The 27,728-nt window shown below is 32.3% G+C and overlaps 11 protein-coding genes across 11 annotated transcripts; 6 read left to right on the forward strand and 5 right to left on the reverse strand.

The window, feature by feature from the left end:
• Nucleotides 1-225: 225 nt before the first annotated feature.
• Nucleotides 226-3,562, forward strand: SMC5 (AAA domain protein; the record flags this gene model as incomplete). The annotated part of the gene is made up of 2 exons (XM_759042.2): nucleotides 226-987; nucleotides 1,020-3,562. The coding sequence occupies 2 exons, from the start codon at nucleotides 226-228 to the stop codon at nucleotides 3,534-3,536; spliced, it is 3,279 nt and encodes a 1,092-aa protein (XP_764135.1). The 3' UTR covers nucleotides 3,537-3,562.
• A 364-nt stretch (nucleotides 3,563-3,926) lies between these two features.
• RECQL4A (ATP-dependent DNA helicase RecQ family protein) lies at nucleotides 3,927-7,242 on the forward strand. Its single transcript, XM_759043.2, has one exon. The coding sequence runs from the start codon at nucleotides 3,988-3,990 to the stop codon at nucleotides 7,120-7,122; it is 3,135 nt and encodes a 1,044-aa protein (XP_764136.1). The 5' UTR covers nucleotides 3,927-3,987; the 3' UTR covers nucleotides 7,123-7,242.
• Nucleotides 7,115-7,782, reverse strand: TpMuguga_04g02225 (uncharacterized protein; the record flags this gene model as incomplete). The annotated part of the gene is made up of 5 exons (XM_061306146.1): nucleotides 7,115-7,192; nucleotides 7,303-7,357; nucleotides 7,406-7,565; nucleotides 7,601-7,652; nucleotides 7,684-7,782. 5 exons carry the CDS (start codon nucleotides 7,780-7,782, stop codon nucleotides 7,115-7,117), a joined length of 444 nt encoding a protein of 147 aa, XP_061161865.1.
• Nucleotides 7,783-7,832: 50 nt separating this feature from the next.
• TpMuguga_04g00502 (uncharacterized protein) lies at nucleotides 7,833-10,451 on the reverse strand (the record flags this gene model as incomplete). Its single annotated transcript, XM_061306013.1, has 12 exons — nucleotides 10,276-10,451; nucleotides 10,137-10,242; nucleotides 9,983-10,094; nucleotides 9,765-9,949; nucleotides 9,543-9,733; nucleotides 9,309-9,512; nucleotides 8,788-9,277; nucleotides 8,685-8,758; nucleotides 8,479-8,655; nucleotides 8,026-8,449; nucleotides 7,894-7,994; nucleotides 7,833-7,856 (listed from the first exon to the last, which is right to left on the reverse strand). The coding sequence occupies exons 1-12, from the start codon at nucleotides 10,348-10,350 to the stop codon at nucleotides 7,833-7,835; spliced, it is 2,163 nt and encodes a 720-aa protein (XP_061161177.1). The 5' UTR covers nucleotides 10,351-10,451.
• Nucleotides 10,452-10,501: 50 nt separating this feature from the next.
• On the reverse strand, nucleotides 10,502-11,315 carry TpMuguga_04g00503 (uncharacterized protein). The gene has a single exon (XM_759045.2). The coding sequence runs from the start codon at nucleotides 11,267-11,269 to the stop codon at nucleotides 10,532-10,534; it is 738 nt and encodes a 245-aa protein (XP_764138.1). The 5' UTR covers nucleotides 11,270-11,315; the 3' UTR covers nucleotides 10,502-10,531.
• Nucleotides 11,316-11,332: 17 nt separating this feature from the next.
• TpMuguga_04g00504 (Thymidylate synthase family protein) lies at nucleotides 11,333-13,213 on the reverse strand. The gene is made up of 9 exons (XM_061306014.1): nucleotides 12,875-13,213; nucleotides 12,749-12,843; nucleotides 12,338-12,718; nucleotides 12,215-12,308; nucleotides 12,037-12,182; nucleotides 11,941-12,007; nucleotides 11,814-11,908; nucleotides 11,622-11,782; nucleotides 11,333-11,583 (listed from the first exon to the last, which is right to left on the reverse strand). Exons 1-9 carry the CDS (start codon nucleotides 13,147-13,149, stop codon nucleotides 11,359-11,361), a joined length of 1,539 nt encoding a protein of 512 aa, XP_061161178.1. The 5' UTR covers nucleotides 13,150-13,213; the 3' UTR covers nucleotides 11,333-11,358.
• Nucleotides 13,214-13,334: 121 nt separating this feature from the next.
• TpMuguga_04g00505 (putative integral membrane protein) lies at nucleotides 13,335-14,045 on the reverse strand. Its single transcript, XM_759047.2, has 3 exons — nucleotides 13,835-14,045; nucleotides 13,482-13,741; nucleotides 13,335-13,451 (listed from the first exon to the last, which is right to left on the reverse strand). Exons 1-3 carry the CDS (start codon nucleotides 13,853-13,855, stop codon nucleotides 13,358-13,360), a joined length of 375 nt encoding a protein of 124 aa, XP_764140.2. The 5' UTR covers nucleotides 13,856-14,045; the 3' UTR covers nucleotides 13,335-13,357.
• A 259-nt stretch (nucleotides 14,046-14,304) lies between these two features.
• On the forward strand, nucleotides 14,305-17,182 carry CPK1 (Protein kinase domain protein; the record flags this gene model as incomplete). Its single annotated transcript, XM_759048.2, has 13 exons — nucleotides 14,305-14,482; nucleotides 14,532-15,196; nucleotides 15,227-15,314; nucleotides 15,345-15,424; nucleotides 15,456-15,585; nucleotides 15,615-15,849; nucleotides 15,879-16,093; nucleotides 16,123-16,263; nucleotides 16,292-16,530; nucleotides 16,564-16,810; nucleotides 16,840-16,916; nucleotides 16,947-17,066; nucleotides 17,120-17,182. The coding sequence occupies 13 exons, from the start codon at nucleotides 14,305-14,307 to the stop codon at nucleotides 17,153-17,155; spliced, it is 2,451 nt and encodes an 816-aa protein (XP_764141.2). The 3' UTR covers nucleotides 17,156-17,182.
• Nucleotides 17,183-17,396: 214 nt separating this feature from the next.
• Nucleotides 17,397-22,082, forward strand: TpMuguga_04g00507 (uncharacterized protein; the record flags this gene model as incomplete). Its single annotated transcript, XM_759049.1, has 1 exon — nucleotides 17,397-22,082. The coding sequence occupies one exon, from the start codon at nucleotides 17,397-17,399 to the stop codon at nucleotides 22,080-22,082; it is 4,686 nt and encodes a 1,561-aa protein (XP_764142.1).
• Nucleotides 22,083-22,345: 263 nt separating this feature from the next.
• TpMuguga_04g00508 (Histone acetyl transferase HAT1 N-terminus family protein) lies at nucleotides 22,346-24,339 on the forward strand (the record flags this gene model as incomplete). The annotated part of the gene is made up of 5 exons (XM_759050.2): nucleotides 22,346-22,459; nucleotides 22,547-23,904; nucleotides 23,935-24,038; nucleotides 24,069-24,214; nucleotides 24,247-24,339. 5 exons carry the CDS (start codon nucleotides 22,346-22,348, stop codon nucleotides 24,337-24,339), a joined length of 1,815 nt encoding a protein of 604 aa, XP_764143.2.
• A 101-nt stretch (nucleotides 24,340-24,440) lies between these two features.
• Nucleotides 24,441-27,703, forward strand: MCM9 (MCM2/3/5 family protein; the record flags this gene model as incomplete). Its single annotated transcript, XM_061306186.1, has 11 exons — nucleotides 24,441-25,527; nucleotides 25,558-25,686; nucleotides 25,716-25,797; nucleotides 25,861-26,019; nucleotides 26,052-26,143; nucleotides 26,177-26,311; nucleotides 26,342-26,470; nucleotides 26,505-26,612; nucleotides 26,644-26,834; nucleotides 26,865-27,381; nucleotides 27,414-27,703. The coding sequence occupies exons 1-11, from the start codon at nucleotides 24,519-24,521 to the stop codon at nucleotides 27,701-27,703; spliced, it is 2,841 nt and encodes a 946-aa protein (XP_061161866.1). The 5' UTR covers nucleotides 24,441-24,518.
• Between the last annotated feature and the right edge of the window lie 25 nt (nucleotides 27,704-27,728).

A 27,728-nucleotide genomic window follows, 5' to 3' on the forward strand; every position in this document is an offset into this window, starting at 1 on the left:
TAATAACATCACTATATTATACACATCTGTATTTATTATTTGTTTTTGTATTATATTTTTAAATTTTTGTAATTTGTATTTATAAAATTTATTTTTAATATTTTAAAATTTAAAATATTAATTCTGTAATATTTATATATACACATTGTAATTTTAAAGATATAATATGAATATTTTTAAATGTAATTTATTTTTTTCAGAATCAAATTTTAACATATTGAAATTATGAGAAATGGGTCCATTCGTTACATTTCAATGGAAAATTGGATGGCCTATACAGGCCCTGTGGTTGTTCATTCGAGTCCAGGAGTTAACATCATCGCCGCATCTAACGGATCTGGAAAAAGCGCTATAGTCTGTGCAATAGCACTTTCATTAGGCTTTGATTTATCAATTTTGTCAAGAGCTGATAGTATAACTTCATTCGTCAAAAGAGGGTGCCTGAACGCCATACTCAAGGTCGGATTAGCAGATGATGAATCTAATGAAGAGACGCTTCACATTGAAAGAAGGATATTTTTAACACCACTTTCACTAAATGAAACTTCAAAATCTGCCAAAACTAACTCATCTAATCAGGATAAAGAAAAGAAACAAAAATTTAGTGTTAAAAATGAATGGTACCTGAACGGAGAATCTAGCACATTAATCAATATAAAATCACATCATAAGAGATTGAACATACAGTTGGACAATTTACTTACATTTCTAGCACAGGCAAATGTCGGCAAATTTGCAGCAATGACGCAACAACAGCTGTTCAGATCAACATTAGAAGCTATTAATTTTAAGTTGGTAGATGAGCTAGATTACTTGGTTGATTTATCTCAAAAGTTAAAGTCAAAGGCGTTTGAGTCTAAACTATTGCAGGAACAACTTAATGCATCTAACCAGAAGTTATCGGAGCTTAAGATAATGAGCGATACACTGATGAAGATTAAAGATGCAACTCTGTATATGAACATTGTAAAGTTGAAGCTTAATCAAGTGAGTTTTTACTATTTATATTGAATTTTTAGTCTAAACTGAGTAACATAAAAAAGGCAAATGAAACGACCAGACGAAGAATAGGAGATACTAACAACGACATATACTCACGTGAAATTAAGTATAAGAAACTTCAAGCTAAGTACGAAAAGATACAGAGTTCAACAAGAAGTCTGCTAGAACTAGCTAAGAATAATATTGAGAAGGTCAATCAAATATTCCAAGCTGACAATTGCAGTATGACTGCTAACAATATGAATGATAGTGGACTAAATGAGCCAGTGCAAAAGGCATTTTACGACTCGCTGACAATGATTAATTCATTCTCAAATGAAGTTCAAAGATTTGAATCTACACGGCAAATTTCTGAAGACAGTGAACAAAGCCTACGAGAGAAAATAGAATCGTTGGACGAAGAAATCAATTCACTGAAATCTAAACTGTCCAATGATGATGAATTAGTGAGTTCAATAGCGGCGAACAAAATCAAGGAAGACTCAATTAGGTATAACTTAAGGAAATTTCAATCGAAAAGAGACTATGACCCAAGGGCATTACAGTATGAAGCACTCTTGAAGAATTTGTCATATACTAAGAGGGATATGATTATTAGGTACAACAGGTTTTGCGAAGCCAAATCAATAGAGCCAAAAAAGTTCATAGTTAACGACATAAAGGTCTCAGGAAAACTAAACTGTGCAATAGTGGAGAATCTCATTTGGAGTTACCTAGACTGCGTCCTATTACACAGTTCTGAAGTCGATGATAACCTTAAGTTAATCAAGGATTTTAAACTACCAACAGTGACTGCACCAGAGAAGAATAATGTTATGTGTCAAGTAACGGAGAAAATGAAGTCATATGGAGTAGTAAGGTTTGTTCACGAGCTAATCAATGCATCTGAGCCAACCATTCAAGTCTTATCAAGTCTGTGTGACATCAACGAAGCGTTCATAATTGATGAAAAGTTGTATAATAGGGTGTTTTTAGCAGATAAAAATAAGGCAAATTCAGAAAATCTTTTCTCGGAGTTTTACAAAACAATGTTAGAGGAGATTAGTCGTCAGACAGGTGCGAGAGTAAGTGAAATCAAGTATTTTGTTGGGAATAAGAAACACATTCACAAACATTTCTACAAGTCCAATTACTTTATGGATACGGAAATGGAAATTTCTAAGGATCCTAGGGTGATAGTAGATTTCGGAAACTACGGAAATGACTCTAGAAATGAAGAAATGGTGAGACTTGAAAATGAACTAGATGAGGTAAGAAGTATTCTGTATGACCTGAATAAGAAACTTAAGGAACAAAACGAGCTTAATGGTAATGTTACCAGAAAGATTTATGGTTTTACCAGACAAAAAATATCATTAGAAAGATCATTGAAAGCCATAATTACAAGTGATAACCAGAGTCTGTCAGGAAGGAATTGGAAGCAAGATTTGCAGAAGTTGAAAAAGAAAAGGTTAAATCAAATTACCAAATCTATTATCAGCACAGCAAACACATTGAAGATAAGAATACAAAATGCTGGTGAAGTGAGGAATATTCTGATAGAGGCAGGTGAATCATATGACGAATACTGTTCAAAAGTGGTTAACAACGATGAAATGAACAAAAACCTAGAAAATTCAAGGAAGGAACTAGATGATCTTAAGTCAACCCTAAGTCTTTTACAAAACACGTTTGAAGAACAGAAAGAAATGATTGAACGTTATAAGAGTACCATAAATGAAGTAAAAGAATCCATAAAGAATGCAGAACAGTTATTTGACTCTGATTTGTTTGAAGAGTCCACTAATAACTTCAATGACGTGAAGAAACAGTTTGAGAACAAGTTGACCAACTTAACAGATTCTGAACTAGAGAAGGAACTAATTAAGGCAGAAGAGCAGGTTAAAAAATTGGAAACTGATGATTTTGAGGAGATTCAGCTTGTTAAGATGATCCAAGACGAAAGAACTCAGAAGGATAAGATTAAACAGAGCCTGTACGAAAACAGAATTGAAGTCTCAAACTCGAATGTGCAAATGAATGAAAGATATGCATTATGGGAGTCGAGTGTAAAACAATTAGTTGAAGAAATCGATTATAAGTTTGGACAGTATATGATGTATATAGGAGATGGATCGGGAGGTCAAGTCAGACTAGATGTAGATATGGATAATATCAAAGAAGCTAAGATGAGAATTTTAGTAAAATTTGATAGAGAAAAGGATCTTCTACCTCTCACAACATCATATCAGTCAGGAGGAGAAAGAGGAGTAACGACAATGGTATACATTCTTTCAGTGCAGAACCTAACCAATAACCCGTTCTTCGTTATTGATGAAATCAACCAAGGACTTGACTCACATTATGAAAGAAATTTAATGAAATTATTATTGGCATCGTCAGAAAATAACACAGAATTTTCACAAGGGAAATCTACACCTCAATACTTCATATTAACACCCCAACTGATTTCAGGATATGACCTATCCAAGGCAACGCTTCATTTTCCACTAAATGGCCCAGGAATCGAACAAAACATTGAATTATCAAATTAATTTTAAATAATGTGTAACATATTCCATACGATTTATATGTTTTAATTAACACCATCACAACTCGACATCAGCCGTGTAAATAGTTAGTTATAGAACACATTTCATTTATTATTCTACTTTTAGTAGATTTGTATGTTTAGGAAAAATTTTAAATTGTAATTTTAATTTAAAAATTTTGTTTTTGATATTAAATTCACATTCGTTTAAGAAGGTTTGATCTAGATATTAAACGATCACACATTTTAATACAAATAATGGTTTCAGCAATTAAAATTTAATTTTATTTTTTTAAAAGGGTTTTGATTTGTTATGATTTCCTCTAATTCAATCTAAATTTCAATAATATACAATCACCTCCAAATATTTCAATTTCAAACGAATTTCTGTAATGACTAATATTAACAATGCTGTTGTTATGTAATGAAATAAAACATAAAAAAATTTCGTTACGATGGATAGTTCTAAAATCTTATGTGAATCTACTTCATTCTTCGCACTCAAGAAAACTATCGACCACATTAATTTAATTACAAAGTATTACTGTAATGACAAATCAGTTCATTGGGACCAGGTAGTCAAATCTGCAAAAGAAACGCAAGAGTTTATTAACGCGGCTGTTAGTTCATCTTTCCCTAACGATAGCCTGCATCACTACTCACTATCATTACCTCCGCAAACTCCAACTAACATTCAAATCAGTAACCAACAATCGTTCAACTTAAATATTATTCAGAACAATCAGAATAACTTTTATCCGTTTTTTCCTCCGTATGAGAATGATGTAGAAGAACCACACGATCCGAATTTTTATGACCCACCTCTTGATCAAGATGAATATAAAGAAGATAAAGGTTCCGATTTTTATGATGAGGCTGAAGGCCCCAATTATTATGATGAACCTGAAGATCCAAATATATTTTCGCCATGTAAATGCCCTAATAATACCTTAGGGAATTCTTCGAGAAGACCGTCAGACTCTTCTAATGTATCAACTGAAGAAGGGTCAAGTGACTTTGGAACTGAGTTGGACTCTGGTTTACCGGAAATTGAAAGAGAAAAACAAAAAACAATAATAGTCGATATGGAGCCAGAGGAAAATGACAAGTCCGCACTACCTCCACTCGATGACCACTTGGCTAAATATAGGACTAACTATATGAATATTATAAACTCTAAATCACTTGATGAATTATACAGACCAGAGGAACCGGAGGTTTTAAACAGTAAATTTACGCATCTCTTTAACAGCAACTTCCCATTTAGCAAAGCAGTCCATGACATAAATAAAAGAGTTTTCAAACATAATACGTTTAGAGGAGTTCAGTTGCCGGCAATTAACGCTGTACTTCAAGGAAATGATTGTTTCGTAATGATGGCGACAGGTTTCGGTAAAAGCCACTGCTACCAACTCCCAGCGCTTCTACTTAATGGCACAGTTGTTGTGTTCTCACCACTACTCTCTCTCGTCGAAGACCAAATGAAGTCACTAAAAGCGAAAAACATTAATGCAGAAACTTTAAACTCTAAAACCACGATAACTGAGTATAGACGAATTTCAAGGTATTTTATGGATAATGACAGCGATTTCTCAAACGGAAGTATTCTTTTTATCACGCCCGAAAAGTTGGATAAGTCTAAGAAGGTGCTGGACATGCTGGAGAGGATGTATAGTATGAACAGGCTAAAGTTATTTGTAATTGACGAGGCGCACTGTGTTTCACAGTGGGGACATTCATTTAGAAAGGATTACAGGAAACTTTGCAACTTGAAGCCCATCTTCCCTAATGTTCCAATACTCGCAATGACTGCAACGGCAACGCCAGAAGTTGTTGAAGACATAACAGCGGTTCTAGGATTTGAAGATCATGTACTGCTCAAAACAACAATTAACCGACCGAATCTTTGGATAGAAGTTAGGGAAAAGTATACGGGATATCTCGAAGAAATCATCAAGATTCTGAGACTGACATCTGGTTGTGTCATCATTTACTGCTTAACAACTCGAGATTGTGATAGGTTAGGTGAGAAGCTTGAACATAACGGATTATATAACGCAGTTTACCATGCTAAAATGAATATGAAAGACAGACTTGAATCGCAACGTCTATGGAATGAAGGCGAAGTAAGGATTATGGTAGCCACCGTTGCTTTTGGGATGGGAATTGACAAACCTAATGTTCGTCTGATAATGCACACGTCAGCTCCTTTTTCATTACTTTCATATTATCAAGAGATTGGTAGGGCAGGTCGTGACGGAAAGTTCTCCCTAACTATACTTTGGTATAACCGTGGCGATTTCGAGAGGCACAAGAATATGAATGACACTAACCACAACAACAAAAAAAGGTACTCCGTGTATTCAGCTGAGATGATGGAATTTTGTAAAAACAAGACTAAATGCAGAAGAGTAATGATTCTCGAGGCATTTGGTGAGGAGCCTACCTTCGGATCATGTTTTGGTTGTGATAATTGTTGTCTCAACTTATCTGCAAAGATCGTAGATGTTACAGAAGAGGCTCAATTGATTTTAAAATTCGTCCAGGCTGCAATGGAATTTCAAGCAAAGCCTTTCCTTACTGCTATAATGATTTCTGACGCTATGCGTGGTTCTAGGCGACAACTTCTTTCAAAATATAAACTGGTAGATAATCCATATCATGGAACACTTAATTTCCGTAACCAGAAATATATTCTGGAAGTAATATTACTAATGGTTAAACAACAAGCTTTAAAAGAATGCAGAAGAAAGTCTAAAAGCTTCGGAAGAACTGTTTTAATAGGTGGCCCAAACTCTTCAAAATTACTAAGGGGCGACCTTAAGGTTGAGATGACATTCTACGGTGATCCTTTGCCTATTGTTGAAATTGCTGAAACAGTTAATACGAAAGCAAATTTTAAAGTACCTATAGAATCATTAAATCATAGTACGTCAATCAATTCTGAACCTAAACCTCCAAGTTCCGGAAGAAAATCAAAAAGAACTTTAAAAAAGCCAACTACTTCTGTAGAAAAACCTAACACTTCCGGACTGAAAACTATCAAATCTGTAGCCAAACCAATTAATTCTGCAGCAAATCCAACTACCTCTGGGAGAACATTAATAGAAACTATACCAAATCCGACAACTTCTGTACCAAATTCAATTAATTCGGTACCAAATTCAACCAATTCGGTACAAAATTCAAGTAATAGTCCACCCCAATTTTCATCACCAGTCTCTTATTCTGCAATCCAGATGAATCCCTTATCAAATTGGAATGTTTCATCTCCTAGTGTTATCAACGTTGATGAGAACGTGAGTAACTTTTCAAGGTCTCAGGTAACTGAGGTGATTGACGACTGTTTTATTCAGGATAACATTCAAGTTGGGAATGTTATTGATCTTACTTTAGATAATAACAAACCTCCTGACATGTTCTATTTACCTAATGACTATACACATGAACATGGAGGCGAGCCAATTATCAATTTATGTGATGAAAATATTATTAATGGGATGACCCAGATTACACAATCGGATATTATAACTGTTGAGACCAACAATATTAGGAGGAAGATCCCGGATGTGATAATGGATCCTAGTTAATCATAACCTTCGCCCTTGATGGAGGAAATACTGTAGCAAGCACATAACCCTTAATTAACCCAAGTGGAATCTGTAATATATTTAATATAAAATTTAAAAAGATGTAATAATAATGGGTGATTATGTATGTGAATATATATCATAATATATGAATATATATATATCTGTATAAGTACTCACAGGCCCAAACTGATTACTATCACCTGAATCAGATCTTGGATTATCATTTTCGATCCTAAAATACTGTTAATTATAAAAAGTTAATATTATTAGTGTCGATTACCAGCAATGTCCTGATGGAATCTTATTTTGCATCGATGCAATTTGTTGCGATGTGTTGAATGACGTCAGTCTTCCAAATGACTCCTTCCCCGTGTTCGGGTTATTATACATTATTACATCATTTTTGTGATATTTGGTAGCTCTGAGTACCACGACGATATCTATTTTAAACATTTGGATGATGTGTGTATCATACCTCTAAAATTAGGCGAAGGACACAGTATTGGAGCCATGGAATCTTCATCTACCTAAAACTCATTGGATTTAATAAATTTAAACCCATCTCAAAGTGATAATATTATTTGATATAAAGGTTCCGAGTATTATTAATCCGGTGTTCTTGTACAGCAGTCTCTTAAATAATTTACTATCATACATTTAATTAATCATGTATTAAAGATTTAAAACCATTAAAAAACTATTATCCTTCAGTCTGGGTTCTCAAACGACAGCTAAAAATAATTTATAATTAATAAAAAACTATCATACAATTAGTTCCGGATAATTGACCCTTCCTTTGTACGTGAATGGAATCTGGCTAACTCTAATCTCATCAGGCTCAATATAGTTTTTGAAAAGCCCTAAAGACTCTAAAACATATTTAGCTAAAACTTAACATACTCCATGTTTTCAAGAATCCGGATCTTATATCCTGTGCGATATCAGATTTTTGCGCTGTTAGAAGCTCAACCACCGTTATCACTTTTGAATATTTCTTCAAAACATTAACCCTGACTGTTTCAACTTTTACAACTGAGCTTGTTAGACCAAATCTACGGCATATCGAACTTTGAACCAGTTTACTGGTTCCCATTAGGAGCATCTGCGGATGTATTGGATCTTTCTCCATTGAACTATTAATTGTGTATGACCAATAGAAGTGTTCTTGTTCATCATCATGAGACTTAAAATAGAAACCAATATCATCTAAGCCCAGATAAGTTTGGTTATAGAACAGGTCTTTTATGTCTCTATCATAAAACATTGTTTGCTTTTCAAATACATCACACACCAAATATCCTGGCTCACCCTCGTCACATTTGACCTAGAAATCATTAAAATCAATTTAGTTACCAAGAACTGATCATCGTCTCTCGAGATGGATCTCACAACTCGAAGGTTAAGTGGTTTATATTTACAGTTTCCGATATAGTAGCCGTATGTATGCGTATCATTGTAAAAGTTTTTAATGCCGAGGTTAGCAAACCTATGAAAGGTTTCCGTGTCATCAGTGTGCGATGTGATGGAAATCTAACACGTATTAAATCTCTGAAACTTACAAATGGACTCAGTTCTGAAGTTCCATACACAATTATTGGAACCTTTCCTCTGAACAGCATTGAAAACGATTTCGCTAAAGCATATTGAGATTGTTTAACTTACTTAGATTATAGTCTGTATGTGATCCTGAGAGGAAGAAATGCACTCTATGATCCGACAACACATTGTACAGCTCAGAATACTTCAAATGTAATTTTTGTATATAAACATCTCTATTATCACTTTCGTTATTCGTTTGTGGAACCATATAATTTGGTTTATCTACACTTTCTTTTGATGCGCTCTTTGAAACAGGATGAAAATCCTTTGATTTGTATGATCTTATGTTATTTAATAGGCCCTTTTTACCAAACAGGTAATTTGATATTTTGCTCGTTGTCTTGGGTAACTTAAAAATAGTTCCCGTATCGGTAGAATCAAACGCTTCTTTATCATCTGATGATGGCTCAACATTAGTATTGTTTGGCACATATTCCACTTTGTTATTTTCGTTATCATTATCCACATCGTCGTCATTTACTGTAAACTGCTTTATAATCTCTTCAAGTGTAAAAAGTGCTTCCAGTTGTCTCGGATATACAAAATTTACAATCTAAAATCCAATATCTGTTTAACTAAATTACCTTATATGGTTTTCCTAGTGGAAGATACACATTTTTTGCATGTTCGTTCGACTCCCATAATATCTTCCAGTATGTTGACGTATATCTTTGCATAAAGTACACATACACGTTTGGTCTGTAGAAACAGTAGTACAGTCCAATACAGTTGATCCAATCGTATGTTGGATTTGTTATGAAGAGGACAAGAATATCGTTTTTGTTCCACTAAAAAAGATTTTATTATTAAATTGTTACCATGTTAAGTGACTCTAGGCGTTTGAATTGCTCATACATGTCTCTAAATGTTATTTTTCTGGCTTTTGGTTTATTCTTTGTGCTTCCTTCTGTAAATGATATCATCAAGACGTCATCCATTTTAATCCCCGATACACTACTCGTTTGGGATGCTAGCATATTTTGTATCCTAACATCTGATTTTACTTTCCCTAAAATATTGTGTTTTAGTTATTATTTTACCCATTGAATCCACTAATGTCAAGTATTTTGAAAGTGTTCTGCTCTTGTTATATATGCTTTGGGTGTATACATCTGATATTTTGAGGAACTTAACGTGAGGAATCTTAAAGTTAGGCTCCAATTCATCATCCAGTATTACTAGGCTACAATTTGTGATTTCCAATTTGTAAGCCAATGTATCTTCTCTAAACATATTAATGTTTTTGGTAATTAAATACCTTTCATTATGCCAATTCGTATGAAACAACGTGTAACCGTATATTAAACAAGCTGCGATAATAAAAAAGTCGTGCAATTTAGAATGTTTTAAATGGGCGCATAACACAATTCCTATTATGTTTTATTATAACTGATAAAATTATTGTTTAATACCTTTTGGAACATGATTGTTAAATATTGATTGAATTCTTCTATGAAGTGTGTATGCTCCGTGCAAAATTGTCATTTTGCTTAGCTTAATTTGGTCAATCCGCAATTTCTAAATAAAAATTAAAAGATTCAAATAATTTACGTTTGTGGATTGGTAGTAATTGATGAAATCATCTTGAAGGTTATGAAAATGGAAGAACATAACATCTTCATCCATTTTTTATTACTATTACACAAAATTGCTAGTTTTACATATTTTAACAAATTAATTAAATCTATATAAAAATTACACGATGTATTATATTTAATCTGTTCACCACATTACAATAAACAATAGATAAATTATTATAAATTATTTTAAAAATGGACACTATATTAATAATATTAAAAAAATTAATTTAAATCCTTTTAGTTGCAAAGTTAAACAATCTTTTGCTTTGAACAATCGACTTCTTCGACATCTTCGACATCTTCGACCTGACTTTAACTCTTTTAGATTCCTTTTCATTCTTTGATCTAATCGCTTCTTCAATTTGATCCATTTGATCCTTCATTCCTGATAAGTTTCCAAGTGCTTTTCCATATTTTTTCTCCTTCTGGAATTGCTCTACAATCCTCCTCGCCTCCTTCTTGAACTCGTTCTTTTTCCTCCAAGCTTCCTTTTTCAATTCTCTCTTTCTTTTACCTCTTGACATTACCGTATTATTTATATTTAAAACAGGTGTTACATCATTATCATCTGATTTAGTATTATCAGTTTTAGTTAGTTTTGTATCATCATTGAGGTGCGATTTAATATTATTATTTAATTTATTAAAATTATTTATATTTTCATATCCCCTTTTAAGTATTTTACTTTTATTTAATTTGCGATTTAATTTAGTGTGAGTTTTCTTGAAATCTTTCGATTTGGTCACCTTCAACAGTTTCCTCTTATTCTTGGATGATACAATTTTCTCGAATTCTTCTTTTTTACTTCTTACATCTTCAAATGTCGGTAGATTACTAAAATCAATTGTAGGCTGTACCTTCCCTCTAGAAGCGTAGGATTCATCTTTTGTACTATCTGTTGTTGAATCCTTTTTATTTATTTGATTTAACACACTTTTCTTTACAATTCTTGTTAATTTCGCCATTCTTTTATAATGTAATACATTAATGGATAATTTGCATAAAATCAATTATTTACAAAAAATATATAATGAACGATGATATTAACTACTTGTTATGCAGCCATCTCCATCTTGATTACCGGGTGTGAACGGTAATTTTCCACCTTAATGTCATCGATTGTGAAGTCTTCAATCCTTGTTATATCTTTGTTTAGTCTTAGGGTTGGGAATGGATAAGGAACTCTACTAATCTGTTCCTTGATTGCGTCAATATGGTTATTGTATATGTGGGCATCTCCAAGGTTGTGTACAAATTCTCCCGGTTTTAGTCCACATATCTAAAAATTTTCAATATTTTACAATAAATATCAATTACTTGGGCTATCATGTAGGTCAGTAATGAGTATGATGCAATGTTAAATGGTACTCCTAGTCCCATATCACATGACCTTTGGTGCATCATACACGACAATGTTCCATCTGCTACAAAAAATTGGAATAGCAGATGACATGGAGGCAATGCCATCTTTGACAGGTCTATATAATAATGAATTTAAATTCTTATTACCTGCTACGTTCCACGAACACACAATCAATCTTCTGTTATCTGGGTTATTCTTGATCCTATCAATGACCAGTGATAGCTGGTCAATTCCTTGGTTACTATATATTTTTTTATTCTTAATTTTGTTTACCTGTAGTCTGTGTGCATATCTACGTATTTGGCACCGAAATGACGCCATTGGAATCCGTAAACAGGTCCTAAAAACAATATTTATATATTCTAATACCTAGGTCATGTTCTTCGCGATCAAAAAATCCCAGGTTATCCAGAAAACTTCTTGCTCCATTCAGCTCCCAGATTCTTACATTCTTTTTCAGCAATTCATTGCCGTTTGTGCTACCTTTAATAAACCAAATAAGCTCCTCAATGATTCTATATTTTATTTATATCAACTAATCTTTTACCCTCTTAAGAAGACTTTCTTTGTTGTTAATAACGGAAATGATTCTGAAAGGTCAAACCTCATTTGGTAACCGAATTTTGCAATACAATCCACGCCTAAAACGAATAAAAATAATGTTAAATACCTGTTCTATTCTTTTTGTGATATCCAGTGTTTAAGATGTCAGCTAGAATTTCAAGATACTGAAGTTCCTGGCTGTATCTAACCTTCAGTGATGGGCAAGCTTTCACCAATTGATCCTTAGTTGCAAATTTCTCTCCAGTCAACAACATCTCTTCAAATGTTTTTTTAACGCGATCATCAACAATTAAATCTTTTCTTTCGTACGTCACAAAGTCATATGTTGTGTCTTCACTTGAGAACGTTTTACTAATTCCAGTTATAACGAAGTCATCAGGGATCTTTGGGAAGAACACTTCACACTTGTAATTCTTGTTTACCCTTGTAACGTACATTTTATCAACAATTCTTGCATCAAGAGCATCCCTATAGACGTAGCTTCCTCCTAAATGTTTTATATTTAGATGAAAAATACCCATTATGAAGATCTTATAGTAGTTGAGATGTTCAGTAACGTGACGAATCGCAGCTGGCATTGAAGGAAATACTAATCCACCTGGAACCTCAGTACTAAAATCAAATTATTTCTAGTATAAATTACAGATTTCTTGATATAACAACGTTGATTCTGTTCTTCAGTGGAAAAGTTCCTTCTGGAAGGCTATCGTATGTCTTTCTACCAATGATTATTACATTTTGAGCTCCTGGGTGCTTTTCTTTGAATTCTGGATCAACATAAGTCGTTGCCCTGAACATAAAAAGAAAGTCCCTTTTGATGTGTGGCCATGGTAGTCCATTACTGATTCCAATTCCATTTTCTGGCGTTATCGCTACTAACAATTTAACGAAAGGTAATCCAGAGTAATCTTCCGCCATGTTCTTATAATAATGTGTAATAAAACAATTTTATTATAGAAAAATCTATTTACAACAAATACAGAAAATATATCATGTGATGTTGATTAATTAAATAGTGTCAAAATTATTATTTAAATCCATTATAATAGTTTATACTCTTTCTTTTATTAAATATATTTTTATTTATAAAATGTGTACAATATAAACAATATATTAGTAAATCAATTTATCTTGTTATTCCAGTTTCAATATATTCTTGTTTATCTAATTCGTATTGTTTTAAAGCTTCTTCAACTAATTTGTTCTCCTTATATATTTTTCTAAATAACAATTAAATAATTAAATTTTACATTTTCCGAATAATTGTGTAGATGCAAATATACACAAATCCCAGGATTAATAATGCCACAATTGTATTCTTTCTATCATCAGTTGTAAATTTTATGTATTTTTGTTTATTTTCTGTTACATTTTCACTCATGTAACTGTGAGAGTTAGAATCTAAGTCATTAAAGCTTTTAAATGCATTATCGATGTATTCTGAAATTTTGCTTTTTAATTTTATTTTTTCCTTAAATCTTGTATTATTTAAATTTAGATTAATAAATCCCTGAAAAATAAATATTAAAATAGTTTTCAATAATAAATACTGATATGTGTAATATGTGTATATAAACATTATTGTTTTAATAAGCAAACCAACCTTCTTATTGTTATACAACATTAAATAATTATTAAAATTAATTTGAATATTTTTAATTATCTTAAAATTATTAAAAATTTCTTTAATATTTAGTAAAGAATTACATATATTGTTAAAAATGTAATTATGAATAAATTATAGAAATTAATACTTTAATTAATACAAAATAAATTTTATATAACACAAAATATTTATAATAATTGATTGGAAGATAAATGGAATCTTTTATTAATACTTACAACCCCAAATACACTAATGTGCATATAGAATTAAAGGTGTGTATGAATATGTGTAAAGATATTCTTTTAAATTAACATTATATTTTTTATATACATATGTTTTATTTATATTTCAAATTTTTAATATTTCAGAACTTTCTATCTAGATTTATCATGATTTTTATAAAAATTTATTAAGACATTTCTTAATATAAAACCATTTAATACTCTTATTCAAACGATTTTAATAAAATGAAGACAAAATCATCGAATTCGGACAAACTAAACACTTTGAATAACCTTCCTAATGAATTCACTCTTCTATCTAACCATAAAACAAATCTTCTAACGTTGCTTAATGAAGAGTTAAAATATGCAAATTTCGAGTTCAACCTTATTAACTATCTGTTTTCGTTAAATTCATCTCTAGGTATTCCCTATTACTTATTTTATTATTTATTTTTTTAACATTTATTTAGTTGAAAATGATGAAACACAATCAGATAATTCATCGGATCTCAATAATAAATTCAATTTATTGAAGTTTGGATCACAAGATTTCTTTGAAACCAAATATAATTTGAAAACTGAACTTGAAGAATCTCTAAATTCAATTAATAAATCGCTCAGGAAAAGAAATGACTACGCTAAATATTCATCTGAATTTAAACAACTTCAAGATACAATGACCAAACTTCAAAATACATATTTTAATTCTCTTCAACAAAGAGAATCAAATATGAAATTGCTTCTTAGATTAAAAATGTTCAGTTCCAACCGATTGAAAATTTTGGAAGAATCATTAAAAGATTATGAGACATTGAAAGAATTTAAACCACTATATAATCAACCTAATACCAAATTAGTATCTCATCCAAATTTTAACCATAATCTTAATTCTAAACATAAATCTACCCCTAATCTTCCCAATTCAAATGAAAATGAATATAAAGAGTTTATTAAAGAATGCATGAACTATGATTTTTCACTTAGTAAATTCAACAACTCTCATCCACATAAATATGACTGCTCTATAACCTTACTTCCAGAATTTAGATCTCCATACTCGTCACATTTGTTAAACGTCTTCTCATGGACATCGTCGTTAGATCAATTTAAAGAATCCGCTAAAAATCTATACAAGGTTTTATTTAATATTTAAATTTGACTTTAGAAATATGGTAAAAGTTATATGCCACTAAATATCTTTAACAATCTGGTATTACATCTGATTCAATCATTACATCTTCCGAGTCTTAGCAGTATCTTTTTAAAATAACAATTTGTTATAGAAATCCCAATTGAACATATTTATGCTGTTTATAATGTCAATTCTAACACACTCTTGGATTTCAGAACATTTTCATTACTTGTAATCGCTTTTCATATTATTAATTCTTTAGTACTGGGAGATTCTTCATTCATTAAGACGTGCTATAGAATTGTATTATCAACCTCAATATCGTATTTCCCATAATAAAATGTATTTAAACAATTATGATGATCAATCTCACCAGTTTATAAACATTTCAGGTATATACACTTATTATAAACAGATTCAGATTACTACTCGTTCATTAAGCGACTCTCACCTGGAAGGTCATGTAACAAATACGTTGCAAAGGAATTGGAATCTGACGAATTGAGAGTTGTTGAAATATATTCTAAAACGCCAGACTTCCCTCCTTTTCATGAAATTTACTCCGAAATTGATAACCTTAAAAGACTGGATCATAAAAACCTCGTTAAATATCTATCCGTCTACCAGGACTATAATACTGTCTACATTGTTACAGAGTACGTTTAATTTTATTAATAATTCATAGGTTCTGTTCTGAGCTATCATTGCTGAATAAGTTGAATTCACTTGAAAATACTGATTTTGTTTATTCATTAGCCTTTGTTCACAATGTGTTTACGCAAGTTGTTGAGGCCCTCGTTTATTTGCACTGCAACAATGTAGTCCACAAAACTTTGGCGATTGATAAAGTCATGATTGATGATTCAAGTGAATTTCCCAGAATAAAGATTCGAGACTACGGTACTATGATACATTTATATTGCTTTTAGGTCTGACTGATTCGCTTGATAAATACAAACACAGGTCATTTTTATCTAAATTACACCAAGCTCCCGAGGTTGTTGCCGATAATTTTACACCAAAAAGTAATGTTTGGTCTGCGGGAATAATTTTATTATTTCTAACAACGGGTAATCATTATTTAAACATTATTCTTAGGTCAAATCCCCTTAAATAATGTTAAAAAGGAAGTTTTCCTAAACAATTTGGCAGAATATCTAAAAAATTCTAAACTTTTCAAAATTTACTGTGATTTAAAAGATTTAATAAATTATATCTTGACATACGATGCTAATTTGAGACCATCGTCCTTCGACGTTTTATCACACCACTGGTTTAACTGTACAAACATCACCAGTAAACATGCGAACACTACACATTTAACCAGAAACCTCAAAGTACGTTATATAATGAATTTATAAAAACTTTAGGCGCTAATGAATATAAATTCATATCTCAAAATATCTAGTTTGCTTGAATCGAGCAAGATTTTTTATATAAAAAAATTAAATAAACTAATGAACACATTGTTATTATCAGCTGATCCTACTGACAATAATTTATTAACATATGGTTATTTCGTAAAGGCACTAAAAATGGAAAATGTGCCAAACACCATCATATCCGAACTAGTTCATCTAACATCTATCAACGCATCAGATAAATGCCAATTAAATGGTAAATTATTTAATAAAACAATTTTCCAGATCTTTTTGATTCATTTAAAACCTGGAGGTTCGGAGAATTGAACATATTCTGGTCAATTTGCAAGAAGTTTATAAACGTTTGTTAAAATAAATATATTCAATTTTAGGAAAATGATTGGTCATTTGATTCTAAACAATTTATAGAACTGTTACAAGATCATAATTCATCATTATTAATGAATGAAGAAATCAATCGATTCTGTAGATCTATTTCTGTTGATGGAAAGGTAACATATAAATTTTAATAATTTTATTTAAACATTTAGTAACTAATTTTTAGATTTTTTGGAACCACTTTGTTCTTTTCTTCTATTAATTTAATTTTAAATTTCGCCTTGTTTATTATAGTGTATAACTTTTAGGAAATATCTTTATTCTTCGTATTTATTTATTTTTATTTTATTTTTCTATATGTTTTATTTATTATTTTTCGATTATTTCAATTTTTGTAAGATCAATTTAACTTTTCATTTTATAAATCGACTAATGTTAATGTTCTCGATTAATCTTCGTAATAAACTAAATGCTGATAAAGTAATATAATCTAATAATTATCTATGAATGAACAAGATTCTGATCAGTCTAATAAGGATAATTTTATTACACCTTATTACTCTGATTCAAACTACAATACAGTAGATGATGAAGAATCAAATTTTAATACCACCTCCTCTTCATTTGAAAGCAATAAAACTGATTTTAATGATATTATAAATCCAGAAAACTATCCTCTATATCACTCAACTTCTCTCAATCGTCAAATTGATGGAATCAACCAATTTGCACTTCAATCCTCCAAATTATCAAGTTTTAGCGATGAATTATCATACAAAATAAATAAAGAATCGTTGTTAACTAAAGCAGTGAGCTATGAAGATAATGTTGACTATAACACAACTACTCCAAATAATAGATTATCTGACTCATCAGACTATGAAAATAAATCATATAGTAATAATTTGGAAGTAACAAAATTATCATCGAATCACGTTTGTGCTACACCTGTTACTAAAAAGACTAGTGCTTCACTTCTTGATCAGTCTTCACTATCTTCACTAAGGTTTAACTCAGCATCATTAATTTCACTCCCATACGGGTATAACAACAACACGTTCACGAAGATAAAATCATATGATATTAACTACCCAAACCAGTTCAGGAAGAGGATTAAGTACGGAGATGTTAAAAATGAAATCAAAAACGTCCGGAACCACTTTCAAACTAATGATTATAGTTCAGACTATGACATGACCTGTGACTCTCCGTATCCCTCACCCATCAACTCTAAATACATAAATAATGTAAAAAACGGTGTGAAAAAGTCATTATACAATTTGATGGTTCATAATGAATACTCGTCAAACCCATATAAAAGAAGATACCAAAGTGTGGTTAACGAACGGAGAAGACTATTCCCAATAAATGAGACACTATCCGACGTGTTTGAACACATCTCATTACCAGAAAGGTTATATAAAAGACAAAGAAGAGGGAAGGTTAAAAGAGAAGAAATCGAATCAGAGCCTAAAGAAACATCCACCACAGACGAAGATTCAACAGAAGAGAGCCAACTTATAAAACAGGATAATGAACTGCAATGTTACACACTCCCCCAATTACATGTCGAGTACATGAATTATCTCAATGAGCTGACCAACTCTAATTTGAACATTGAAACAAATATGCTAAACGAATTGAAGAATATATTGAATTATGTAATAACCACAAGACAACGTATGTATGACTCATTTTACAATCAAAGACAATTACCTGATTTTGATCATGATAAATTAAATATTGATAACTTAAAGAAGATTAAGTTATCAATACAAAATATTCTAACAACTCTAAATAATGACCTGATTTCACTAAATTATTCAAAAGGATTGTTAAAAACAGATTATGCATCCGCAAACTCTAATGAAAGTTATAATCAACATATAGACTTCAGTTACGGAGTCAAGAGACTGAAAAGACTATTTAAGAACGATTTATATAATGTTCTTAAATATTCAAGTGATGAATATAGTGAAGATTCTAGTCCCACCAACGATTCATATGTTCTCTGCACAAGCCCAGCACTAACTTTCTATAATGGATTTAAGTGCATTCACGGTCAATGTTCAACGTCGAATTACTTAAATGATATAGGTGTAATTACTGAATGCGATTCATCATCAGGATGCTATGTATGGAATGAAAAGAATCAGTATTTAGATCCATTTAGAATTGCTAAGATAGGGACTTGGACGAGTAACAGTGCCCTCCCATACGAACTTATACAACAAAATAAAAGAAGGCAGTTGGATTCAACGATTTCATTTATTAAAGATGTTTGTAAGGTAGCAATCGCAGAAATAAGAATACCGAAGCCGGAATGGAGTGAGTTTACAGAATACACATGCCTTAATGGATATTGCTGTAAGAAGTGCTGCACCTGTTTGAAATCAACAGACCAGAACTTGATGTACACGAGTCATGTCCAACATAAACCTCTAGAGGATAAGAATATCAATTTCTCAGTTGAAACTAAACTGGCAACAGTTGACCTTCTCAAAAATGTCCTAGGAAGCTGTTCATGTTACTGTAAATGTAGTAGTGACGCATCACATGTAATGGATAGAGCAATAAATGAAGTTAATACACACGACTGTTTGTGTAACGAGTCGATATCATGGTATGAAGTTGAGACGAACAACTTAAACTTTGATCCTGTAGAGAATAAGTACACTAATGAAAACATTGTACAAGAAAGATTCATTCTAAGAATTAAACTAGATTCATTGCCTCTGAGCATGAAAACTAAGGTTCCATTTACATGTAAACTTGATATTAATTATAAAAAAGAAAAAGAAAATCATAATGTTAACGATAATGAGAATGATAATGATAATGAATATGATGAGGTTAGTTGTAAGAAGAGAAAATTAAGCAGTGAAGATGAAGTACATGGAAACTCTACCAAACTTAGCGATTTCAAGTTTATAAATGATTTCACATTCTGGGACGCTATTGAAATAATAAAAAACGAACAGAATGAATTGCACCATAATTTAAAGAATAATGAAAAATTATTGAAATCCAATATGTGCTTTGACGCTATGGAGATTGATACATCACATGTACAGACAGAAACGATTGAATTGAATGCAGAATCATTCTCATTTGATGGAAAACGTGATTCATACGTAGAAATAGCATTATATTTGCCATACGTGCCATCAACGATATTACCATGGGAGTTCGAGTGCCTTAACCCAATGGAGATTTTAAATTTACAACAATCCGATGAACACTCTATTAAAAATGAATATCAAAAGGAAAGAATATCAAGAGAATACAACGTAGTTCCAAGATCACTGAAGAATGTGTTTAACTTTATGAGGTCATGGATCCTAAGAAGAAATTATCTTATCGCAAATGAAAGAGATTTGTACGAACAGTTTAAAGTGTACTGGAATGAAAAAATTAAGAAGTTCGATAAAAATAAAATTGATATTTTTTCATGGGGAGTACTGCCGGTGAGAGCAATTGACCTTCCAGATGTGTTTATACCGTTGCCGGCAGGATATAACCGTAACGACATAAGTTATCCGTACACAAACCAGGGAACAACATCGCCATTTAATGTTAAAGGGTATGGAATTGGAGACATTAACTTTAAAAAGATTAAATTCAGCCAACTGGACCATAAAACAGAAGAAGAAGTAAATGAGTCAATGAATATTGGGTCGAGACAAAGGTCAACTCAAGGAACAAGAAGAAAACAAACAGAAGAATTGAATGTTAATAAGCCTGCAGAAGCTGATATTGGAATAAGGTCAAGTGCATATCTGGTACAATTCTTTAGTAATTTGACAGGACCGAGTGTGAGATGGACTCATTCATTGATGGATTCAATGAAGGAACCGCTAGAATATATACCTGATTTCAAGTCACTCCCAATATACAAATCAATGAAATGTCCAGAACTCAGTTTCTACAAGTTGGATAATTTGATAATTTATGACAGGAAGAATAAACTATCAAACCAACAACATGACGAAGACGAGCTGAACTACAGAGTATCGCAAGTGTGGACAAAGGCGGAAGTAAAGATATTCACAGAAAAGTACCTGATGCACCCGAAGAATTTCTCTAAAATCGCCCAATTTCTGGAAAACAAGAAGGTCTCGGATTGTATAGACTTTTACTACAGATTCAAGTACCGGCTGAAGCTGAAGAGCAAGTTGCATGAGTTGAGAGTCAGGAATAAAGGGAAGTTTGACATGACGAAGAACCTAAGAAGAGAAGCATGCATACTAGACTCGCTCGAAAATATGTTGGAAGACTGCAATACGGACTTCGTTAAGGATTTCAATGCCAGAAATAAGTTGCCGTTCAACTCAGTTTCAGATTACATGTTAAGGTCAGGATGTGTAGACTCAGGAAATGAATATGACATTCAGTACACCCAACATTTTGATCCTACTAAAGAGTTAGAACAGGAGTATCAGTACACACTAGATAACATTGCAGAAGGGTACTTTTTACCGAAGAAGTACTTATCAATGACAACCAGAAAGTATGTTCAGTTCCCAGCATATGACGCGTCAGATGATCAATCATCCGAGACAAGAAAAGGCTGTTTTGTGTTTGACTATAACTTCAGAAATGACAGGAACGATGGAAAAGATGAAAAGGAAGAGTTTGATATTGAAACTGATATTGCAAAGTCAATGATAGTATCCATTAACTCAGAGTCGTTCTTCAATAACAGATATAGAGGCCAAAAGAAGGTAACATTATCAAATGTAGATAAGATTCTGTATCAATTTGACGATCAAAATCAATTAATTCAAGAACCTTTGTCGCCTGACTTATTAGAATTAAATTCCAAATATAATGAGAATATAATGCAGATTAACGGCATGAAGGATGACCATCAATTACATGATATGGAATTACGTAGCAAGGCCAGTGACAATACACCTAGATACCAGGGCATGGTGACAAGGAAAAAGGTGCTGAACAGTTATAAATACGCATATGACTCCCCAAGGACATTCAGGTATACACACAAGAGTAAAATGAAGAGAAAGCAAGGAAAGTGGACCTCAGAGGAGAAGCAAAAATATAACGAAACGTTTAGAACATATGGAAAGGACTGGAGTAAGCTATATCATGCGATGGCGCCTTATGGGAAGTCCATGGACCAAGTGAAAAACTTCTACCACAAGAACAATTTCAAACGAAGATTCTAACATTTCCACACATTATTTTCACCGAAGTATAAATCAGACATTTTAATTTTAATATAATAAGTATAAAAAATACACATTTAGGCAGATGTGTTCATACTTAAATATATTGGAAAATTCACCGATGGTGTTTACCGACACACGCATCTAAAGTGTTTAATCAATAATCAGATACCATTTTTATGGTTTATATAAATACAATAAATTAATTAAATTTTTATTAATCCACTAAATGCTGAAATCTATGATGTATTTAGTGCTAAACAATGGAGAAGTTTACTGTGATGTTCCACCCATGTGAAAACCTCGACAATTACCTTAAAAACACATACTCCTTCTCTCCATACTACACTCATCACTTTTTCCACAATGATTTAAATGTAAGTCGTGTCATAGAAATATATAAGTAATTTTAGTAAACACAACATTTCATAAATAATCGATAAATTTCTAATTAATTAATTTAGACCTCCGCAATACAATGGGTAAGATACGACGTGTACTATATTGTCGACACATACGAGTTGTTCATAAAGGTTTCGGGTCAGCTGTACATGTCAAAGGAAGATTCTGAAATCAGGAAGTCACTGTACACGATATATAACTCGATTTTTTCAAAAATTCCAGAATACACACTCATATTAGATGAATCCACTTTTAAACACTTATTATATATGCGTTCAGTAGGAACACAAAAATTTATGCCTCCAGGCCGTATCATTGTTGAGATTCCTCTAGATAACTCGTTAATTTTCCAACTGAGATACTGTGTATTTCAAGAAGAATCAAACACACCTAATAATTCACCTAACGGATCAGCAAATTTGAAAGGTTTTTACAAGAGAACGTCTAGTGAAGACTCCTACTTCCCAGAACTGACAGATAAGTCAATATATTTTAAAAACACACTTGAGAAAGACCATTTCGACATTGAGTTATACGACGAGTGTTATATAAACATCTCACATAAGGGCAATTTTGACAATTGCCTGATTTATGATATAATCAAATACATAAACAGATCGAATGGCGATAGGCAAAAAATCCCTAGGAAATCGACCTATGATCGTCTTAATTTTGCAGTTCAGGAGAATTTTAACATACTCCATAGGAGATTAGAGTGGTTTTATCACTGGTTTATAGAAGGAGCCTCTAATATTAAGGCCGATTCGAGGTGGTCTGTTTTTATACCAATGCTTATATTCACGTATGACGCATTTGATGATGAGTACAAGAATACAACAAACTCCATATCAAATTTACTAACATGTAAGGAAGAGTTCCAGAAAACTATTTTAAATAGATCGACCGAGATGAATTCGCAAAGCATTAGGTTAAAAATCATGCAACAGCCAGTGGGAACGATATCAGATATGGTACATTGTAAGAACAAAAGGACCCACTTATCGAAAAAATTAAACCAGTCAGGAAACCAATATAACGTGTCAATAATTGGAATGGTTACTGCATATTATTTTTTTACATTGAACCACGACAGACTAAGAATATCACAGTTCTTGATATTTCCTAATTACTGGGGAAAGGGGTTCGGTTTGTGGGTATTGGAGTTTATATATCGGATGGCAATAATGGATTCAAATGTGAGAGAAATAACCGTTGAGGATCCCACTTCAGCTTTTCTGGTTTTGAGATATGTGGTGGCTCTTAAGATATGTTTCGAGTCAAAACTATTGGACCCCAATATCCTGTATGCAAACAACAAAAACGGACTTGGAATATTTAAAATATTTACAAAAGAATCCACAATCCCATCAAAAGATAAAATATGCTCAGTATGTAAGGAGAGCAAGGCTTGTTCATCAAAGTAAGCTTGTTACACACAATTTTTTATCAGGCTGGTCGAGATTCTACAACTCGCATCAATTCTGCCATATCCTATTTCAACTCAAAATTTTGTAAATAGATATACAAACAAAAGGCAGAAAACTAACGATATAGGTAGCACACATGATAATAATTGATTTTTAGACGTCAAGCTCAGCCTCTTCATTCAATCTGATACATACATAGATTACTGCGATAAATTGAAAAATAAAATAAAATTCGAAGAAATAAAGGGGAATGGGAACGGAAAGAATATAAAAAAGATTTCACCAGATAAATATTTAAATTCAGTATGTCTATAATGTATTTAGCATTTTTGTAGATCGACCCATCATTGGAAAATATGTGCAATGAGACCATATCCAGTTACATTCGAGTAATTAATAAACTAAGAAAAATATTTCCTAAAAATTAATGTGATATTTTTCATGTTATTTGTTATTTTCTGTATTGTTGGGATTCCACTCAAAGTCGAAGTTAATCAGAGAATTTTTTAAAAATTTTTTATCGCATTATCCTTAAGAAATTTTCAGATGTACTTATACAATTATTTATAAAATGTGTGAATAAATATAGTTGTGATGAAATGCAACTATGTCGAGATACCGCCGAAAGGGTAATTCATACAAAAACCACAACACATCCAATGATAACCATAATTCTAATGATATTTTTATCCTCGATAAAAAATTCCAGCCTTTTGGGAAACCGGAGGAGAACTTGGAATATAAATCGAAGCTTATTTGTAACATACTGAGCACTCCACTAACCGAATATATGGATACCTTTCTGGATTATTTCACCAATGACTATGATTCATTTAAGCAATGTGTTAATTATTTGTCAGTTAAGCCATCAAATGAAAAGTTTTTAATAAAATCGAGTACAAGTCAAATATCCTCAAGCTACACTTACAAGCCCAAATATCCAAACGAGAATGAGGAAAATTTTTTATTTAATTCACCCTTGAATGGTAAACTTGATTGTATCAAGTTGAAATACCAATCTAGCAACAACATCTACGATCCTTGTGATAATCAATCTGCATTGGATGACCTAGGTATATATGAGACCATGATCGGCTCTTCAGAGCTAACTGATATAACCAAAATGATGGATGATGAATTCAACTCACACTATGTTAAGGCAAACAATTTCCAGAGTTTCTTCATCGATGTCACAAAATTACTAATAAAACTTCCCGATTTAGGCTCAGATTTGCTCTTAGCACCTCAATTGATACTTATACTTCTCGACTACATTATCATTCCATACTTCTTCACCTATATTGAAACGATGTATGAACGCCATAATGTAAAGGAGGTTGAAAAATTAATGGAAGTCTGCAAATCACTGCCTAATGACGTGTGCATTACGATTTCAAACGACGTCAAAACTCACATTTACCATTCCTTCATCTGTAGGAGCGGGTATATTTACGACAAGTTGACCAAAAATAAGGAGAATGAGTTCCGATTCCACATTTCATCGAGGCTTAAAAACATACCTCCAACGCCGGATATTTTTAGAAATTCAGTCAGTGAGATCAAGGATGAGGATGTTGGAAGCCTGGTCGTATTAACGTGTACAGTAGTTCTTTCAGGTACTTCAAACAGATTGATTTAGTAATTAGGTGTAATGAGTATCATCGAAGACGAACGTGAGTATGTTTGTAAAACCTGTTTCAAGTCTTTTGTATCCAAAGCCTCATGTGAATCTTATTTATATACAAGCCAATTCAGGTGCCCGCTTTTTCAAGAAGGTATTTTAATTACTAAAATTTATTATTAGGAACATATCCAAAGCAAAGGTGTCCAGGATCAACATTTGATAAGGGAGCATACTTTTCAAGATCAGACTACCAAGAAATTAGGTAATCGCCTATATTAACACTATATCACCATCCACGATACCACAACATCATCAAATTAATTAGGTGCCAATCAATCTTTAACTCTGATTGTAATATAAGCTCAATATCAGCTATTCCAGTGGTTCTTAGAAAAGAAATTTGCGGAACATGTTTCCCAGGCGATACTGTCCATGTCTCAGGGTTTGTCAGAAGAAGGTGGTCTAGAGTAAAGAATGGGGAAAGGTATCCTTATTAATTACTTAATTTCTGTTAAGGTGCGAGTCTGAATTATTCATTGATGCTAATAATATCGAGTGCGTTAATTGGAAGGCAATAAGTGGAATCAACAATGTGATATACCAACAAGGTATGGTCAAACTATGATTATATTAATCCACAGCAAACTCATACGAGGACTTTTGGAACTATCACAGAAACGATGAAATATCTTCAAGAAATATTATCATCAATTCTATTTGCACTGATCTTCTAAATGTTGATAATGCCAAGCTAGGGCTAATCCTAACGCTAATAGGTACACTAATGGTTTAATTAAACTTTTTAGGTGGATTCTCGACTGACGATAAACTCGATGAGAACAATAACAGATGGGCAAAATACTTCAACGATCAATCGAAAAATAACAAATTCAACCGAGATGAGGTTTTTGAGGGTGTGAAGAAGAAGGGGAATAGTAAGGAACATTTATGGCGCATATATGAATATAGGAACTAGAACTCAATGCCATATCCTATTTGTTGGGGATCCGGCTACAGGGAAATCACATTTGTTAGAATACGCAACTGAAATTTCATACCGGCATGTCTCTGTAATAGGTTCGTTTAGAACCATAATATTCGTGATTAGGCACCAACTGCACATCCGTTGGATTAACCTGTACAATAGTCAGGGATGGAGGAGATAGTATGCTAGCAGCAGGCGCCCTAGTATTAGCATCGGGAGGAATTTGCTGTATTGACGAGTTTTCGGAGATAAGAAATGATGATAAATCCTGTTTACATGAGGCCATGGAACAACAAGTGATTTCAGTAGCAAAGGTATTTTGTATTCGTTCAATATCCTTTTAGTCAGGGTTAAAGTGTACCCTTAACTGTCAGTGTACTATAATTGCCTCATCAAATTATAAATTCGGTAAGCAAATTAGTAAAAAGAAGCAGGAAGATCAAACAGTCAATGAACACAGAATCATCAATATTAACACCCCCTTACCGCTTCTAACAAGATTCGACTTAATCATTGTGATGACTGATAACTCAACAGAAGAGTTGGATATAGTCGAATTTCTGCTCGATGATGATAATGAGAGGTTGAATAGCATGACCAGTGATGAGAAATCTAATTTAGACTGGTCCTCTGTGAATACAATGAAAAACTATATACAATTTGTTAGGGAAAACTTAATGCCTTCAATGCCCCCTTCTTGCCAACTGATAATTGATAGATATTACGCTGAGATTCGAACAATATCGTTCAATTTGGAATATGGTGGTGGACCAACAGTAAGAACCGTAGAAAGCATCGTAAGATTATCCCAGGCACATGCCAGATTAATGTTCAGAAACATAATCAAGGTCTTTGACGTTGGTAAGTATCCTTATTAATATCCGTTAATTTAGTTTCTGTAATATTAATCATGGAGTTTGGGCTACAAGGGTATACAATTGGGTGTATAAATGCGAAAGACCAAGTGGTGGATAGAACAGGGCTTTTTTGTAATATAAAAGGAATCTTTAACCAATATGTAAAGAATAATGCCTATAAGTTTAAAGGTGTGGATACGAATGAAGTAAAATTTCCGAATGGAATCACGACGCAGCCAATGTATGATTATTTCGAAGGACTTCTCTTTGAGAGATTGAAATTGGCAAGGTCTGAGAATAACCCGGAAGACATTTTAAGTCTGTAAAATATGTTTGATAATTTATTCTTTT

The sequence above is a fragment of the Theileria parva genome (genome assembly GCF_000165365.1).
Source record: "Theileria parva strain Muguga chromosome 4 map unlocalized ctg_529, whole genome shotgun sequence".
In the NCBI taxonomy this organism is placed as follows: Eukaryota; Apicomplexa; class Aconoidasida; order Piroplasmida; family Theileriidae; genus Theileria; species Theileria parva.

Coding starts and splice junctions, on each gene's coding strand:
- TpMuguga_04g00504 (XM_061306014.1), bottom strand. CDS start 13,149: ATGGCGGAAGATTACTCTGGATTACCTTTCGTTAAATTGTTAGTAGCG. Junction 12,008..12,036: donor TCGCGAAGAACATGACCTAG/GTATTAGAATAT, acceptor TATTGTTTTTAG/GACCTGTTTACGGATTCCAA. Junction 11,783..11,813: donor GTGTTCGTGGAACGTAGCAG/GTAATAAGAATT, acceptor ATTATTATATAG/ACCTGTCAAAGATGGCATTG.
- RECQL4A (XM_759043.2), top strand. CDS start 3,988: ATGGATAGTTCTAAAATCTTATGTGAATCTACTTCATTCTTCGCACTC.
- TpMuguga_04g00505 (XM_759047.2), bottom strand. CDS start 13,855: ATGTTGTATAACAATAAGAAG. Junction 13,742..13,834: donor TGTTGTATAACAATAAGAAG/GTTGGTTTGCTT, acceptor TTTATTTTTCAG/GGATTTATTAATCTAAATTT. Junction 13,452..13,481: donor TACACAATTATTCGGAAAAT/GTAAAATTTAAT, acceptor ATTGTTATTTAG/AAAAATATATAAGGAGAACA.
- TpMuguga_04g00503 (XM_759045.2), bottom strand. CDS start 11,269: ATGGCGAAATTAACAAGAATTGTAAAGAAAAGTGTGTTAAATCAAATA.